The sequence below is a fragment of the Cervus canadensis genome, chromosome 6, assembly GCF_019320065.1.
Source record: "Cervus canadensis isolate Bull #8, Minnesota chromosome 6, ASM1932006v1, whole genome shotgun sequence".
Classification (NCBI taxonomy): Eukaryota; Metazoa; Chordata; class Mammalia; order Artiodactyla; family Cervidae; genus Cervus; species Cervus canadensis.
In genome coordinates this window covers 26,207,418-26,224,643 of record NC_057391.1, presented here as the reverse complement: position 1 = coordinate 26,224,643, position 17,226 = coordinate 26,207,418, and the positions used below count along the sequence as shown (strand labels likewise).

Below are 17,226 nucleotides of genomic sequence, written 5' to 3'. Positions count from 1 at the left end.
TGCCCTTTCTATTGACCTTCCATCTTTGTCAGACTATCTCTGAAGGGAAAAAATTGTCCCCATTTATCAGCAGAAGTGTTGAAGCCTCAAAAGAGTGTCAGGGGTACTTGGCAGCAGTTGCACTGGCAACCCTTGATCGGTCCTATTTCTCACCATGGAGGAGGGGAGGTCTTTGGTGAGAACATGCCAGCATGATTCAAAGGTTCAGAAAAGTGAGTTTAGAGTTCTTTTGTGGTCACTGCCAAAGCAGAACTAAAAATAGACTGAACTGACCCACATTACCTGCAGAGTCTGTTTTTAAAATGGATGCTTCTTTCTAAGACAATATGTCACGACCAGGGGTCCTCCAAGGCAACCACTTCATGTTAGGTAAATAAAGTCAGATTAGCCCACCTGATTCTGAAGTCTCCCTAACTCTAAGAATGGTTTTCAAGCTCTAAGGACTACAGTGTTTAGCATTTGCTACCCTGGGGTTCAAGCAGAAAGATTATGTTTTATCTGTTCTGGCAGGACGTGCAGAACCACCTGAAAGGCCACTCCAGCGTGAGACTCCATTGTTCACCCCACACTTCTTCCCTTCCACAAGCAGAATTATGAGAGGTTCAGACTTTGTGTCATAAGTCTCCTATCCTGCAGTCCCAGAAACAGAATAGAAGGTGGCCAAACACGTCTGGTTGTCAGCATATGGGTTCCCTGCCAGGTGTTCCAGGGACACAGAACTCCTCACTCAGGGCCAACTTTTTAAGAGAAAATCTTGGAGATGGTTTTACTGCCGTACTCCACCCAAGATTGTTTTTCACGTGATTGAGTGGAAATGATGGTTCTGAATACATACCCAGTTGTCATAAAAGATTCCAATCCTTTAAAATACTGGTAACATCACCCATGTTATTGCTTATGATTTCTCTTACCCTTGGAATTGATAAAATATTAAAAGTTTAGATGATGAAAATAGCATGCTATGGTGAACTGACAATTTCCAAAATACTTCATATGTGTTAGTTTACTGGTATTAGTTTTTGTCACTCTTCCATTGTGTAGTTGATGAACATAAGACTCAGAAGAGCTAAAGGACACTTATTCTTTCCACCGTTACCTGGTACTAGAAGAATTTCCACTGAGTCATGTGAGTGTATGGCAAAAACCACCACAATATTGTAAAGTAATTAGCCTCCAATTAAAATTAAAAAAAAAAAAAAAAGAATTTCTGAGTGACTTGATGTCAACAGCCCAAGGTAACCAAGATGAGTAAAGCTATGACTTGATTGAGGTTTTCCACACTTCCAAGGTTTCCACTCTTCCAAACTTGACAAGGTTTTCCACACTCTTTCCATCATCCCATGAAGCTTGCCATAGAATTTATCAGCATATATATTAATATGTTGAGCCCCCAACCTACATATTACATAGAGAATGCCTCTTGAAACCATCATCTTTTTATCTTGCTTATTGTATCTGTGAGGTAACTCATTCCTGTGACTCACTGTTATGTGTAGGAATCTGAACCCCACAGAGGTCAGAATTTTAACATCAAAAAATTGACTTAGCCAAAGATCTGGACTCAGGGTTTTCAGTGTAGGTGGTGTAATTTCTCCTCTATGAGCAGTTGGTGTTGGCCAGATAACCTGCAGGGGAACCTCAACATTTAGGAAAGAGGAAGAACAGTGTCCTGAAACCCATAAGAATCCTGCTAGCTGGTGCAGTGTTAAAGGGATTTGCCCAAAGTAATTCTAACACATATAGAAGTTGCTACAATCCTATCAAAAAATTATATGATAATGAAGAGGTTAAGAAGCATAGTATCAGCCCACCATACAAAGTAACTTTTTTTTTAAAATCCCAATCCACCAAGTTGTCCAGAAAATCTTTTGCCTGTTAGTTGGAGGCCAGTGCTTCTCAGAAACACACTACAATTTAAGTAGAGTTTCCTTGAATTTAAATTTGTAACCACTGAGTTTTTCCTCCAGAAAAGGCCAACCAGCTCTTTCTGCTAACTTCTAAAATTAAAAAAAATAAAAGTCACTTGTCACTTCACAACTCAGCGTCGGTGCCTTCCTGACCTCTGTCATTCCCTGAGTGCTTTCCCCATGGCAGGTTTTCACACTATCTTCTCTCTGCAAAGAAAACTGCTGCCTATATCAGATCTCACCCAGTCACTAAATAACCTGAGGCCCAAGCCCCAGATTCTCCCCCGCCTACATGCTGCAGCCTGTTCTCATACTGAGGAGGGAAAACAGTCTACTCTTCACCCCCAAAATAAATCCTGGGCCCCAACACAGATACACACAAAGTAAGATAATTTAGCAGTAGGTGTATCTGTGGTTCAGGCAGTGTTTCTAAGCCCCCTTAGATTCTCTCCTATCAGCTTCTCCCTAATACGTACACACACAGACACATCCTCCAGGAAGTCTTTTTTTCCACCTCATGCTCATCTCCCTGCCCCTGCCACATTGTCACAAAATTTCCAACAGGGCATGTGTCATCCAGGGCATAAGACAAATTTCTAACATTGCCATGTGTCTAACAGGGCAATGTAGGGAAAGTCATGTCACCTTAGGCAAAGTGTTTTTTACTGGGACTTAATACAGAGACCACATCTTACTCGTTTCTACATTCACCTCATCAGCACAAATCTTTTCAACCTCTAATGTGTGTTAATCATTTGAGACTCACAAAGATGAAGAAAATGTGGCCCTTACAGACAAAGGAGGAAATGGGTGTGAACAGCCAAACTCCATATAGCATGCGGTCGGGTGTGCTATAAAAGTACAGATAAGGGACAGCAGGTGGCCAAAGGAGGGGAGTGAAAACTCCATAAAGATTATAAATTGGTAGATGTAAGAGGGAAAAGTATTTTTGATGAAAGGAGCTACTTCAACAAAGCCCAGAGGCTAAAAAACAAAAATCATATTCCAAGAGTGGCAGTGAATTGAGACTGGCTGAATTGTAAAAGGAATAGAATGAGGAAGTGTAGGAAAGGCAGGGTGTGTTAGAGCAGTGTGTCCTGAAAACTCCAGTGATTCACAGTCTCAGAGTGTGACATGTTATTGTTACCATGTATTTTATACTACTTGCCCTTACAGCTGCCAGGAGGGAGGGGCTGACATTTGCATGGTATACACACTGTGTCCTGAGTGTTGTCCTGGCACTTCTTTGAGTATTACCTCATTTAATTCTCACAACAAAAATACGCAGTCAACAATGTTATTCCTATTTTACAATTGAAGAAACTGATGTAAAGACAGGTTAGATAACTTTCCAGAGTCACACAGGGGGTGGCATAAAAATTCAAATCTTTGTTTATCCCACAGCAAACAACCAGATACAGTGGCAGCCAGGTCCCTATTTTGTACGCTAGGCAGCTAAGCCTGAGAGGAGCGAAGTAATGTGGACAAGGTTCTTGCAACAAGTAAAAAAGAGGCCAAGATGAGAATCAGGCTCCATACCCAGGGCCCCTGATCTTTGAGAACTGTGCAGGGATATTGTGGGGCTGGGGGGAGAGGGCAGGGGAGGATGGAGAAGCTCAGAGATCAAGGATGCATGGCCAGGAGCTTGCCTCAGCATCAGTTTATTCCCCACACCGAATAGACCTAGACACTAAAATAAAAGCAATTTGATTACCTTCCCAACAGGGTAAAGACAGAGACCTCAGGTCCCTGAGTCTTTTGCTGTCCCATCTGTGTCACATCCAGGATTTTCAGGGGTTTCCCTCCCTAGCACATCAGCAAACATCATCTGTTCTCTCTGTGCTCTCTTCCCCATTGTCATCATTGGTCATTTAATCGCCTGAATGTTTTCGAGAAAGTGATTATGAGGTTAGTTGACTGATTTCAAAAACAAGAGGCTAATTATCTCCATATGATGGATGAGACCCCAGGAGGCTGCAGAGATGGGCTGGCAGAAGTGCAGTCTCATGGATGCTTTGTGAGGCTGCCTCTGATGGGAAGGGGTGTCCGGCCAGCTGGGGAAATGGTCCTGGGGGTGACGCAGTTGTTTCACAAGTGGGGAGGCTCTAGCCAAGGTAGAAAACCACTGAGAGAGGGAAATGGATTTAGCAGAAATAGTCAACCGCCAGGAGACTATCCACGCATGACCAGCCCTGAGAGCCAAAGTCAAGGGTAGCCAGACCAGGGGGACTGGGCGTTTTGTGAAGTCCAATTGTGCAGAGACAGGGGAGGCTCATCTCTTGTACAGCCCTCACTCCCATGCTGCCTCAGTCTATAGACCATCTATAGACAGGAACCTTGATTTGTTTATTAAATTGTAGCGCTTCTTTGCCTAAATAAAAAATAAAGCGAGGATTAGTCGAACAACAGCCATCCGTGTGGGGGAAACTTAGTTCCTACCACATCTGTCTTTTCTGTTCTTACCTGATAATCTGGAGAGTTAAGTGATGATTCAGGTACCACATTTAGCACAGAGTCAGACTCACAAGAAGTTCTTAGCAAATATTGGCTACTACTGTTGTGATGAGAAATAGAGTGTTCTATCTAGCAAGCTGCCTGAATTTTTACCCTTATTTCCCAGACAGGGAAGCCAAAAGAGAAGGAAACAAGTGCGCATGTCTAAAAATTAAGTGCAGAGCTGAGATGAAGGAGAGCTGGGTGCTTTCTTAGATGTTCAGCTGCTTGCCGTGGAGCCCGGGGAAGCAGAGGGTTGCCCATCACATTCCTCTGGGGTCTGACCGCCAGTGCCTGTTCACTGGGCCCTGATGACACAACATGAACAGAGCAGTTCTTTCTTATCAGTGAGGAACAATGTCCAGTTGTCTTTGCAGGCTTTGCCTTTCAGGTTTTCGGAGCCTTGCAGCCTTGCTCTCAGTGATCTCTATAGAATCCTTGTTCTACTGAAATGAGGCAAAAGCAGTAACGACTGCACAGCCCAAGCCAGAGAGGCACCAGGAAAGCTCAGAGAAACTGTTGTTTAGTTATTAAGTTGCATCTCTTTTGAGATCCCATGGACTGTAGGTTCCACTGTCCATGGGATTTCCCAGGCAGGAATACTGGGGTGGGTTGCCATTTCCTTCTCCAGGGGATCTTCCTGACCCAGGGATCAAACCTGCATCTCCTGCAATGGCAGGCAGATTCTTTACTGATGAGCCGCCTGGGGAGTTCCAGAGATATTAGCATGATGAATTTTCCAGATCTCCTTGGAATGTATGGATTTAGCTTTCTCCCTGACCTTCTCTGCTAAGAAGTCGTAGGTATTTGGCCACTTTATAACACAGACCAGACTTCCAGCCCAGAGGAAGTTCTGGAGCATGGAGCACAGAGGGCATGACACTCTCCCTAGTAAATCTTCCCAACTAAATCTAGTGGGTGTTATTGTGGCATCTGACCCCGACACAGGAAGGGCTCTTTCTCCACCAGCAATCAGGACAAGTCATCAGAAAGGCCATCAAGTTGCCACAGCTCATCTCAATGTCGATGTGCGGTGATGCTTTGATAATGGCCACTTCTTCACCAGGGTCAGTAACCACTGGCGTTTAAAGATTTTTATTTCCTCAGTCTCAGATTTTACTATTAGCAAGTGCAAGCTGGGTAACATCGTGATAAGGCTGGTTGGCATTAAAATTCAGTGGTAAAATTCTCAGTGCTTATCAGTTTAACCCAATGAAGACACAGTTGTTCATTTCACTATTTTAATAAATTAGGACAACCCTTTCAAGAACTCAATGGGTCAGATAGACACAGAATTGTAGAATATTGAGCCACAAGTGACTTGACTTCACACAAGTGAACAGAACCTCAGAGAGATAAAGCATCTTGACCAAGGTCACACAGGCAGAGCAGGAACAAAGTAGCCAGCACTCTTGTCACTAGACGACACACTCATTCATTTTCTTAAACATGAATTTTATATTGTTCACTTCATTTTATTGGTGAAGAATCTGAGCCTCTGGGAAAGTGACTAATCTGCCCGGCTCAGAGTCAGTTAAAAAAAGAGCTAAAGCTTTATAATTTTCAGGATTTATTTCTGAATCCATTTTGGAGTTTATGAAGAGAGCATCTAAGCAGTATAATATAAATTTAAAGCATTAATAAAGATAACTATTTTTCTGAATTTTATGAAGCTATTGAGAGTAAGCAGCACTAAGACGGTAACATAGATGGGTTTAGATTCCAGCAGGCAAGGTTTGAATCCCAGCTCTGTCATTTACTGCTTATGATATTAAGCAGATTTCTGAAACTTTTCTGTTCTAGTTTTCTTCTCTGTAAAAAGAGAATAATAATAGTTCCTATCTCACGGGGTAGGAGAAGGGAATATGAGAATTCAGTAAATTCAGTATTCAGTAAATTCAGTAATTCAGTAAATTCAGAATTCAGTACCAGTATGTTCTGGTACTTAGAAGTTGGTATACCTTTCAGCTCCTGAAGTGAATATAAAAGGTATAGTTCATACATAAGAACTTCACTTCCATGTTTATCATTTCAGGTGCTTTCAGTAAAAAAAAAAAAGAACAGAAAACCCAATTCAGATAGAGTAGCTGATAAAGGAATTTAATGACGGGCGTATCTGGAGGTGATGGCCCCAGTCCCTTTGTTGGATTAATTCCTTGGCTTTGCTCACCTCCACAGCCAACATGGTGACTGCATTTCTGGGCCTCATCCATGAACGACAGTGCTCAAGGGAATGGTGAGAAAGTTTCTTCTACTCTGGTATTCAAGGCAAGAATCCTGAGATCACTTTTGACTGGACAACTTGATCAGGGGTCAACTGTTGAACCAAGGAACGTGACCTAGAAAATAACATGTGCTAGTGACTTAGTCCACAGAGCCATCTTTGAAGTAGGGTTGGGCCCTTTCACAGAGGAACTTGGCCATGAGGTAGAGAGTCAGATATGTGTACAAAAGCAGGGTTCTGTTAAAAAGGAAGAAGGGTCAAAGAGATGCTGACTCAGTGGTCAGGAATACTCAATATGCCATGGTCATCACCTACAGCATCTTTCATTTACTCAGTGGGTAGTGTTGAGATGTATGCAGTTCTGCCCTTGATGTTCAGAAAGGGAGTAGAGGCCAAAAAGCTGTGTTACAGCAACTAGAGAATGTGCTGTCTGTAATGTGTATACGGTATCTAATGGGCCATAGTGGTTCTGTGGTACTTTCTGCGTTTAATGTCATTCATGCTTGACACAAGCCCTGGGGCCAGATCCAGACAGTCTTCGCTTGTGTCAGCAACGCTGTCATTTATTTACTCCAGTTGCCTCAGCAAAAACTTCGAAAACTAGCTCTCTCTCAGGTCGCATGTCTGTAGTGCTCGCTCACTGAAATGCTCCAGTCTGATTTGGACCTTCAGAAAAGGAGTCAAATATCCTCAACCCAGGACTTTCTATCCATGAGGCTATGTCAGTTTCCTGCACTGCTGTAACAAATTACCACAAATTTGGGGGCTTAAGGGCTTGCCTTGTGGCTCAGCTGGTAAAGAATTCACCTGCAGTGCAGGAGACCTAGGTTCGATCCCTGGGTTGGGAAGATCCCCTGGAGAAGGGAAAGGCTACCCACTCCAGTATTCTGGCCTGGAGAATTCCATGGACTGTATAGTCCATGGGGTTGCAAAGAGTCAGACACATCTGAGTGACTTTCACTTTCACTTTTGGTGGTTTAAAACAGCACAAATTCACCACCACCCAGGTCTAGAGGTCATAAGTTTAAAATGAGTTAGTAGCATTACAGTTCTTCTGGGGAGAATCCATTTCTTGCCTTTCCCAACTTCGAAAGGCTGCCTGTATTTTTGACTAGTGGCCCTCCAGCAGAGGTACCAGTCCATCCTCTTCTTCTGTCATCACAGGTCCTTCTCTGACTCCTAACCCTCCTGCCTCCCTCTTATAAGGACCCTTGTGATTACATTGAGCCCACCCAGATAACCTAGGATAGTCTTCCCATCTCAAGATCCTTAACGTAATGACATCTACAAAGCATCTTTGACATGTCAGGCAACATAGTCACAAGTTGAGAATTCAGAGCTGAACATCTTGGCGATGGGGTGGAGGGGCCTTATTCAGCCTACCACAGGGAGGAAGAAAGCAGAGGTCAAAATAAATACACTTATTCTTTCTACTTGAAATTGATCCTACCACCTGTTATGCCTCCAGAGCATTTACAGCATACCACAAGCTGACTTTTAATCACCTAGAATTTAAAAATAAGTCTACGTAACTTAGAGGCGCATAATTATTTTCTTTTCCCATTGTAAGTGTGAGCATTATAAATTGCTTTCTAAGTTTAAACTAAGTACAGTGCAGTTTTGTTGGCGCCCTCTCCACAAAGTAAGCAGAATACTTTTTCTTCCAAACTGACCCAGATTTAGGAGCACAGTCAAAGAAATGTCATACCAGCCTAGGCTTGGGAATCTGTAAGATGTTGGGATTTGCTTTGCCAGTGGCCAACATCTGCTCTTTGATATTAAGCATGCACCTCATTGCTTGATGGCCAGTTGGACTGTGGTCTAAATTTAGGGATGAAAAAGTTCTTTCCAGACCTCTGAAGCCTAAAATTTAAACCTGTACCTTGTGAATAAATGACCTTTCTCTTATTGTAGTTGGCACTGCAAAGCTGGTAATTTGACCATTTAGAAAAGAGTTATACCAAGGATGATGGGTGATTCCCTAGAGAATTTTCTTGCAAGTTTCGTAGAATAATGGACTTGAGATTCTGAGGTTCAATAGCTAGTTATAAAGTGACAAGTGGAAGGAAATAAGCAACCTACCAATAAATACTGGGCTCCCAAACTAATATATTAAACCTAGGTCTAATTCAAAGACACTCTAATCCTTTTTTCTTATTTGGCATGTCTGACTAGTCGAGAAATCGAGTAGTGAAGTAGCTGTTTTTCTTTTAGACTATCTTTCAGTCACCAAGTCTCCCTAAACAATACAGTGCCTTAGAAATATTTCCACTCTGAGTTAACCTGAGCAATCATTTAAAATGTGGCTTCTAGATCGTATACTTGATATAATTGCCTGAATGTGACTATCCCTAATTACACTAATTACAACAGTGGAGTGTGAGTCAGAAAGTTAATAATTTCATAAACGAAGCCATTTATAATCATCAAGGAAACCACGCGTATACATCTAGCTTCCCAAAGGCATTCTGCTTCATAGGAGCTGATTTTATTTCTCATCAGAAAACCAAGAGCTGGGTTCCATATCTTTCTTTCTTTTTCCTTTTTGAAAAAAAAGCACTATAGCTTTTTTAAAATCCCATGAGCTGAACCATCCAGTGCACTTGACAAGGCCTTCTTGGAACAGGTAAATCGGTGGATAAAAATCCTACGACTGCAACCAAGACTGTGGAAGCAACTTCATCACGTGGTGGGGAGGTCCTGAGTGGAGCAGTTGAACGTCTGGGCACATGTGGGAGACAGTAAGAGGGGGCCAAACATGAAGGCAAATGGCAGATTGACCGCTTCACCTCACTTTTATGTTTTGCCTAGAGCCTCACCCCCTTCAGGAGGTGTGTTTCGTTTCTCTCTCTCTCTCTCTCTTTTTTTTTTTTTTGTAGTTTTAACAATTTGATCTTCAATTGATTAACAATGTTATGTTAGTTTCAAGTGTACAGAAAAATAATTCAGTCATACATACACAAGTTTCTATTCTTTTCAGACTCTTATCCCATGTAAGTTTTTACAGAATATTGAGCAGAGTTCCCTGAGCTACACAGTAGGTATTTGTTTATCTGTTTTAAATATAGCAGTGTATATACTTGTCAATCCAAAACAGGCTATCCCTTCCCTAACCCTTCCCCTCTGGTAACCCTAAGCTTATTCTGTAAGTACAGAAACAGACTCACAGACTTAGAGATGTTTTTCTTATGAACACCAAAGTGTTCTCAGTCATGAAAGGGCAGCATTTCCAAAGATGAACTTAGAAAAACAGCAGAGATGAAATCAGTATTTAGTTGCATCTGTCTCTGCTTAAGAAAGAGATTCAAGTATTCTTGAGAATCTTCTCCATTTGCTTTTTAAAAAAAATCTTCCAAAATTGTCAGCACTCTCCCACTGATACTAGAACAACAACAACAAAAATAAGCATTTACTACATGAACTACTTGTATAAATTATCTTTTGAAAGGAAATGGTGTTGCAAACCATAGGAATGTGTTTCCTCTCAGATCATTTCGTATCTTCCGTGGAAGATATATTCATGATAGAATTTTTTCTCCTTGCTTCTTTAATCTCCATGCAATATGGACCTACACCTTCCCCTGTGGCTCAATGGCAAAGAATCCACCTGCCAAGCAGGAAAGACGGGTTCAATCCCTGGGTCAGGAAGATCCCCTGGAGAAAGGAATGGCTCCCCATTCCAGTATTCTTGCCTGGGAAATCCCATGGATAGAAGAGCCTGTCGGGCTACAGACCCTGGGGTCACAAGAGTCAGGCAGGACTTAGTGACTAAACAGCAGCAGCAATATAGACTTATTCTAGAAATATAAAGAACTTCAGATAAAGGACTCATCATTAAGGGGAAAAGTAAGAGAGGAAGATCTGATCATTTCTCTTTTCTGATTTCTTTTGGGCATGTGTATTATAACAGAAGTTGTACCTTCTTATAAACGGTTTCGTTTCTAAATGTCCTGGGCAAATACAGTTTTACCCATTATTTTACACTTTATTTACATATTTAGTTTTCCTGGCTAGGCTGCTGTGGGTAGTAACTGCGTCTTGACATAGTTTCGTATAGAGTACTTTATTCAGTATTGGGCATGTAATAGAAAATGTCATTCAATTGATAAGCTAACTTAGGGGGGCTATAACTGGAGGTAATTCACCTACTAAGATGAGGACAGGCAGAAATGGATGAATGAGGTGTGTCCTGAGGCCTGGATACACATGGCCTCCAGAGCAAACCCTTCTAGAGCAGACCACCCTGGTTTCAGGTATTACTGAGAATAAAGTCTTTGCAGAAGGATCAGCAAATGTCAGGGGCAGAAAATCAGTGCTTCCCCTACAGCCTGCCATCCTCCTTTTCTCTGTGCCTCACTGTACTGGCTACAGAGCAGCTGCAGAGCAGGCTGCAGAAGGCCTGGCTGCCGTGGTGTCAGAGATACCTGGCTCCATCCTTGCTCCCAGGGTGACTCATCTTCACCCCAAATGAAGGAGGGAAGCGTAGGGCCCTTCAGGCTGGTGGGGAGCCCTTTGGTAATGAATGAATAATGGCCGGACCCCTTGCTGACTGCCAGGATTCAATTTTCAAAATAATGATTCTTTAATCTTCGCTTTATTTCTCCATGTGAGCTGTCTTACTCTCTTTATGCTCATTTAATTTACCTCTCATCCAGAAACAGAGAAAGCTTGCTAAGACACAGTTTTCAAGATTCTGGTCTCAACCACTTGATTAGAATCACAATCTAATGGAACAGGGTTTATCTTAGCCAAAGGGAATGCTGTGCCTTCCAGTAACAGCCATCCCCTAAGGTAGACCCTTTTATAGAGACAGTGATCCTCTAAATTTCAGCCTTGAGGCCCCTTTATGCTCTTAAAACTTACCAAGGATCCCAATATGCCTTAGTTTATGAAGATTGTATCTATCATATTATACAAGTAAAACTAAAATAGAATTTAAAACTGAGATTTTTAAAATATTTGTTAATTCATTGAAAAATAAGAAACCCACTTATGCTTAATGAAATAAGTCAGAGAAAGACAAGGACAGTGTATTATCACTTATATGTGGAATCTAAAAAGTAAACAAATGAATGTAGCAAAACAGAAACAAACTCACAGATTTAGAGAACAAAGTAGTGATTAGCATTGGGCACAGTGGGGAGAGAAAAGAGGGGAGGGGCAAGATTGGTTAGGGGAGAAAGAGATACAAACTATTATGAATGAAATAAATTGTGGTGATATAGTGTACAACACAGAGAATGTAGCCATTATCTTATAACTTTAAATCAAGTATAATCTATAAAAATATCAAGTCTATTGGACACCTGAAACTACTATAATATTATAAATTAACTGTGCTTAAATAAATAAATAATAATAGAGTAAACCCATTACATGTTACATGAATAACTTCTATGAATAACAACTAAATGTTTAATAATTCAAAAAAATATTTAGTGATTTTTGCACTTTTATAAATCTCTTATGTCTGACTTAGAAGATAGCTTGATTTTTTTTTATTCTTATATCTGGTTAAAGAATTGGCCTCAAACAGATATATAGTTGGAAAGAGAAGGAGTACTATTAGTAGCCTTTTCAGATAATTATGGATATTCTTATGATACTATGTTAAGACTCAGCAAGTAATAGTTCCTCAAAAGTTATTTGCTATGTGGAATTTGAAATAATAGTAAAGACTTTTTTTTTATTTGGTTATATAACAATCCATTGGTCTATCTTACTTGTAAAATGGATTCTTTTATCCATGATGTTTTTGTAACATCACACATTAATCATTGGGAAATAACTGGTTCATTGAGTTATACAGAGCTTTCAAATGTTGACACAGTTTATCATAAACTATTTCTTAAATTACATTCATTAATATCAACAACTTAATCAAAAAAGTCTTTAAATGTTGGGAAGCTGTCAAATTCACAGTGGCAGATAAACATTTTCCAAAATTCTAGTTTTCTCTTGAAAGCTTGAATTTTAAACTTGGCAACAAGTCCTAAGAGTTGTTTTCCTTGAAGTGACAGGCTTGTTTCATTTTTAAAAAAGTATCTATCAGTTACTCAAGTGTGATTGACCAGTTTGTCTGTTGTTCTCTTAATTAAGATGGCATTCCAAGAAAGAAGCAGCTAGTTTAGCCAGCAACAATCATGATAATCACACAGGTGTTTTTCCTCAGGAAAACCACTGGCCTTTGTACAACAGAAGTGCTTTAGAAATATGTATACTCAGGAATTTGTGTTCAGTTCAGTCACTCAGTCATGTCCAACTATTTGCCACCCTATGGACTGCAGCACACCAGGCCTCCCTGTCCGTCACCAACTCCCGGAGTTTACTCAAACTCATGTCCATTGAGTCGGTGATGCCATCCAACTATCTCATCCACTGTCGTCCCCTTCTTCTCCTGCCTTCAGTCTTTCCCAGCATCAGGGTCTTTTCAAATGAGTCAGTTCTTCACATCAGGTGGCCAGAGTATTGGAGTTTCAACTTCAGCATCAGTCCTTTGTTGTTAATAAAATTAATAACCTTTCTATGCCACTCAGAGCGTTCTTATGCAAGCAGTACTGGTTGTTGTTCTGGTAATGCAGCAGGAAACCATAGAGTTTGGTGTTGCTGTCTTGATTTGTGCTAAGGACCCAGCTGTTGTTTTTGTTTGTTTGTTTTTGCCCCAGTAGTTTCACCCACTGTTGCTTTTGCACCATTAGTACAGCTAATCACACTATGAAAAAGGCAAATGGCATCTTAGAATTATTATGAAAGTACAGCAGGCCTTGAAAACTGCCTGAAGGGTCTTAGAGACCCCAGGGGTCTGTGAACCAAACTTTTATAGTTACTGGCACAGATAGCATAAGAGTTACCTTTTATTAAGCCCACGGTTTGTGCCAGAGATGGTTATGTGCATTAATTATTTTAATCCCCAGATATGCAGTTACATGAAGAACCTTTCACATTCTAGAAAATGTATTCTTTTTAACCTCTCTACCCTGGTTCATTTATGCTGCTCTGTTGCTGGTTCTTGGGAGCTAATTAAAGTCTGAGCAGTTTTCAACAGCATTGCTGCCAGGAGTATAAAGCTCCATTTTCTCAGTCCCAGAGGTGTTTAGACCTTTAAAAATTCATGATTCAGCCTAGGTTTGTTTGGTGGGTGCTAGGGCTCCAGCATATGTCAGGCCACAAAGTACGCCGTGCTTCTCAGGGCTCTTAAGGATGTTTCTCCCCCATCCCCAGTTGTTTTTCTTCTCATCGTTATACTTTCTCTCACTTTCCAAACCTTGGTCTCACAATCTGAAACCTTGTCCAACAAGAATGGTCTTAACCTATCAATACACAATGATGAGGTGCTTTTTCTGTCAGGAGCTTGGGGGGGGGGGGTGTCACAATTTTTTAACTGAGCATTAGCTTGGTCACACATAGATAATTGTTTATCCCATTGCCTCATGTATACCTTAAAGGCTGACCTGGGCAAAGAACCCATGGGGCATTTCCTGTTCTGCCCTTTCAGGCTAAAGAGCTGTTTCCCAGAAATGGACTCACAGACATAGGGAACAGACTTGTGGTTGTCAAGGGGGAGGTTGTGGGAGAAGGACTGGGAGTTTGGGATTAGCAGATCCAAACCTTTTACATACACATTGGTTAACAAGGTCCCCTGTATAGCACAGGAAGCTGTATTCAATATTCTGTGATAAACCACGATGGAAATGAAATTTTTTTAAAACACTGTGCATATATAATATATATATCAAGTATTCAAAAATAAAATCTTGCCCTTTCCAAAAAAAAAAAATAGCTATTTCCTTTCCCATTTGCCTTCTCATGAGGTGTTGTGCTGAAATGAACCCTTCTCTAGGTATAAATGTTGATTTGGATTGATAAGTCAGTGTGTGGCTAAGAGCTCACCCAAATCTTGAATTAATCTGAAAGACAAGTTAAGGGAATATTTACATGGTTTCATTGTGACTCTGTAGAATTCCCTGTTGAAAAGAGGACGGTCTTTGAGCTGATTAATACTTCTGGTTGCTTTTCGTGTGTGGCAGGGACTGTGGTCATGTGTATTATCTCTGCAAAGAATTTGGTTGTAAGTATCGAGAACTGTAATTCTTTCAGTCCAGGGTCAGGCTGAAGAGGAAACTGTACATGCAGGACCAGGTAAGCTTATGTTGCATCCAAGAACATCTATGGTTTTGTCCTGCTTTTATTCATTAGTCTGACTATTAAGTAGGAGAAACAGAAACTTTTACATGTGACTGCTGAGGAAACAAGTTCCTGAGAGGAGACCAGGCTTAGACGGTAAATAACTTTTCTCCCCCAGAGAGTTCAGATATTATCTAACCTAACAGGTGTTAGTCAGCAATCCCTGCTAAGTGAGATCTCTTAGGAACATCTTTTAACTGTGCTTCTCTCTGCCTTGGGTATCCTTTTTTTGTTGTTTTTTAAGTTTTTAGCTTATGTCTCCCGTCTAAACCTAAAACACCCCCAGGGTTGATAGACACAGAAGTTAAGTTGAATTAATCCTTTACATCTAGATCTCTTCTGGAGCTTTGGTAACAAAGGTCAATTTTCATATCCTTATGATGAGCCCGTATGTAGAGAAGACACCTGCCATATTTAATGTCACAGAGGTAGAAAACAATTTAAGACAGGGCACAGGCTACTGAAAGCACTTATCCAAGTTTATTCCCAGTCCTTTCACTGAAGGACTGCGTAACCCTCATCATCCCGGGAGCTCTGCCTTTATCACCGGTCTGAATTAAGGCTCTTGGTGCCATCCATACTTTGCAGAAATGTGACAGGCAGAGCTGGACTTGGATGCAGTTATAAGAACAGCATTTCTCACCTGTGTTATAGCATCTTCTGGAAATATGTATGACATGGAGGGGGGTGAGCAGTGCCTCCCAGACATTCTGGCAGGATCCCCTATCACACTGTCCTCCTGCTCAGATCTGCATCTCCCTTTTGGTCATCTTCCCACACCAATGCCCATCAGCGCTTCTCAGGGGCCATTCAGTTCACCCTGTGAAGGGCTGGTTTGGTTCCCACTTGAGCCATCTTTCCTTGACTTGTGCAGTCAGTGGTGTTTCTGTGCAACCAGCGTGAGCCCTGATACGTTCTGAATTCAGAGTCATACTGTTTTCTCCCCTGATGCTTATAAAGCATCTGACACAGTGTCAGCTGACTCCTGCCAAAGACCCAGGACAACACAATCAGTTCAGCGGATGATGGTCAGGTGTCCAGTTGCAAAGTCTTTGGACCTAATATGTTCTCAGTCTGCCTCTCTCTATCCCCTAATGTATTTTTATGTTTGTGTCATCTCAAATACATTTTAGAGTTCTTGAATCACTTACTCAGTTCATGGTAGATAATATCTTTAGAATACTTGGAGGATAGCATTTATGGTGGAGAAATCCTAGCACTTAATAGTGCTTTACTCCTAAGAGGCAGTGACCAATGTCTTCTTATGTTTTCATCTAGCCAGAATCACTCCCCACTCTATCCTGTGGCACTTAAACACAACCCCATCTTAGTGTGTATTGCATTGTATTATAAAATAAGGATAAAATGTAGCTTTTAAGTCAAAATGAAAATGTGAAGAGCCAAGTTGTGAGCACCCTGATGGCAAGAAGGCATCTTATTTTGTCCCCTACATCCAGCATCATTCAAGCATCACTAAATGCCATTTAATCCAGATAGAATATTTAGCCTTCTCAATTCAAATTGAAGATATTCTTTTATTATAATATGGCTCATGCACCTGCCTCTTGGTATGTGTTCTACTTCTCTGGGTGCCATAATCCACCTTTAAGAATTTTTTTTAACCCTACCCAGCTGATGTTGTACGTTATCACTGAGCGAAGTGACAGAGGCGTGCAGTGCTCCTGAGCCTCGACAGCCACAGTACTGGTGCTTCCCCTTGTCCTTGCAGCAACCCTGAAGGAGCTCATCTCACAGACCATGATCCGCTGGGCCCAGGAGGACCAGATCCAGGATGCAGAGCTGGTCCGGATGATGTTCAACCTCCTGCGGCGGCAGTACGACAGCATCGGGGAGCTGCTGCAGGCGCTGCGCAAGACCTACACCATCAGCCAGGCCTCCGTGAGCGACACCATCAGCCTGCTAGCCGCCCTGGGCCAAATTCGCTGCCTGCTCAGCGTCCGGATGGGCAAGGAGGAGGAGCTACTCATGATCAACGGGCTGGGGTGGGTCATTCCCATCAGGGGCAAGCTTGCAGAGGAGGCAGTTCTGAAATCAAGTCACATAAAAACCTCTGGGTTCCCCTGATTTCACTCCTCTTGGGGTTATATGCTCATTAAATCAGTCCCCTTCAATAACCTCAGAGAGCAGACAGTGGGCGACTTGGGGTGAAGGGCTGTGGCCAGAAGTAGGAAGGATTCTTGGAAAAAAGCAGATATTTAGTTTGAATCTGATAAAAATAGTCCCAGGAAAGCAAGGAAAAAATTCAAAGGAAGGGACAGTGTGTTCAACCCAACAAGAGAGAAACTTTTTGAGCACCTAAGGTTTTGACTGGAAATCTTCTGAGACTTCCCTTTGAATAATTAGAGCCCTTTTCCTCCCTTTTCTTGGGAATAGAGTCAGGGTCTTCAATCCTTCAAA

General features: G+C 41.6%; 1 protein-coding gene across 8 annotated transcripts in view; it reads left to right on the top strand.

Annotated features, from left to right (window-relative positions):
• RYR3 (ryanodine receptor 3) overlaps positions 1-17,226 on the top strand; it is a 547,151-nt gene that overhangs the window by 384,255 nt on the left and 145,670 nt on the right. For all 8 annotated transcript variants that reach the window (XM_043471377.1, XM_043471383.1, XM_043471384.1 and 5 more), the window contains exon 39: positions 16,538-16,811. In XM_043471377.1, the coding sequence (XP_043327312.1) occupies positions 16,538-16,811 (274 nt within the window). The remainder of the gene's footprint in view (positions 1-16,537; positions 16,812-17,226) is intronic.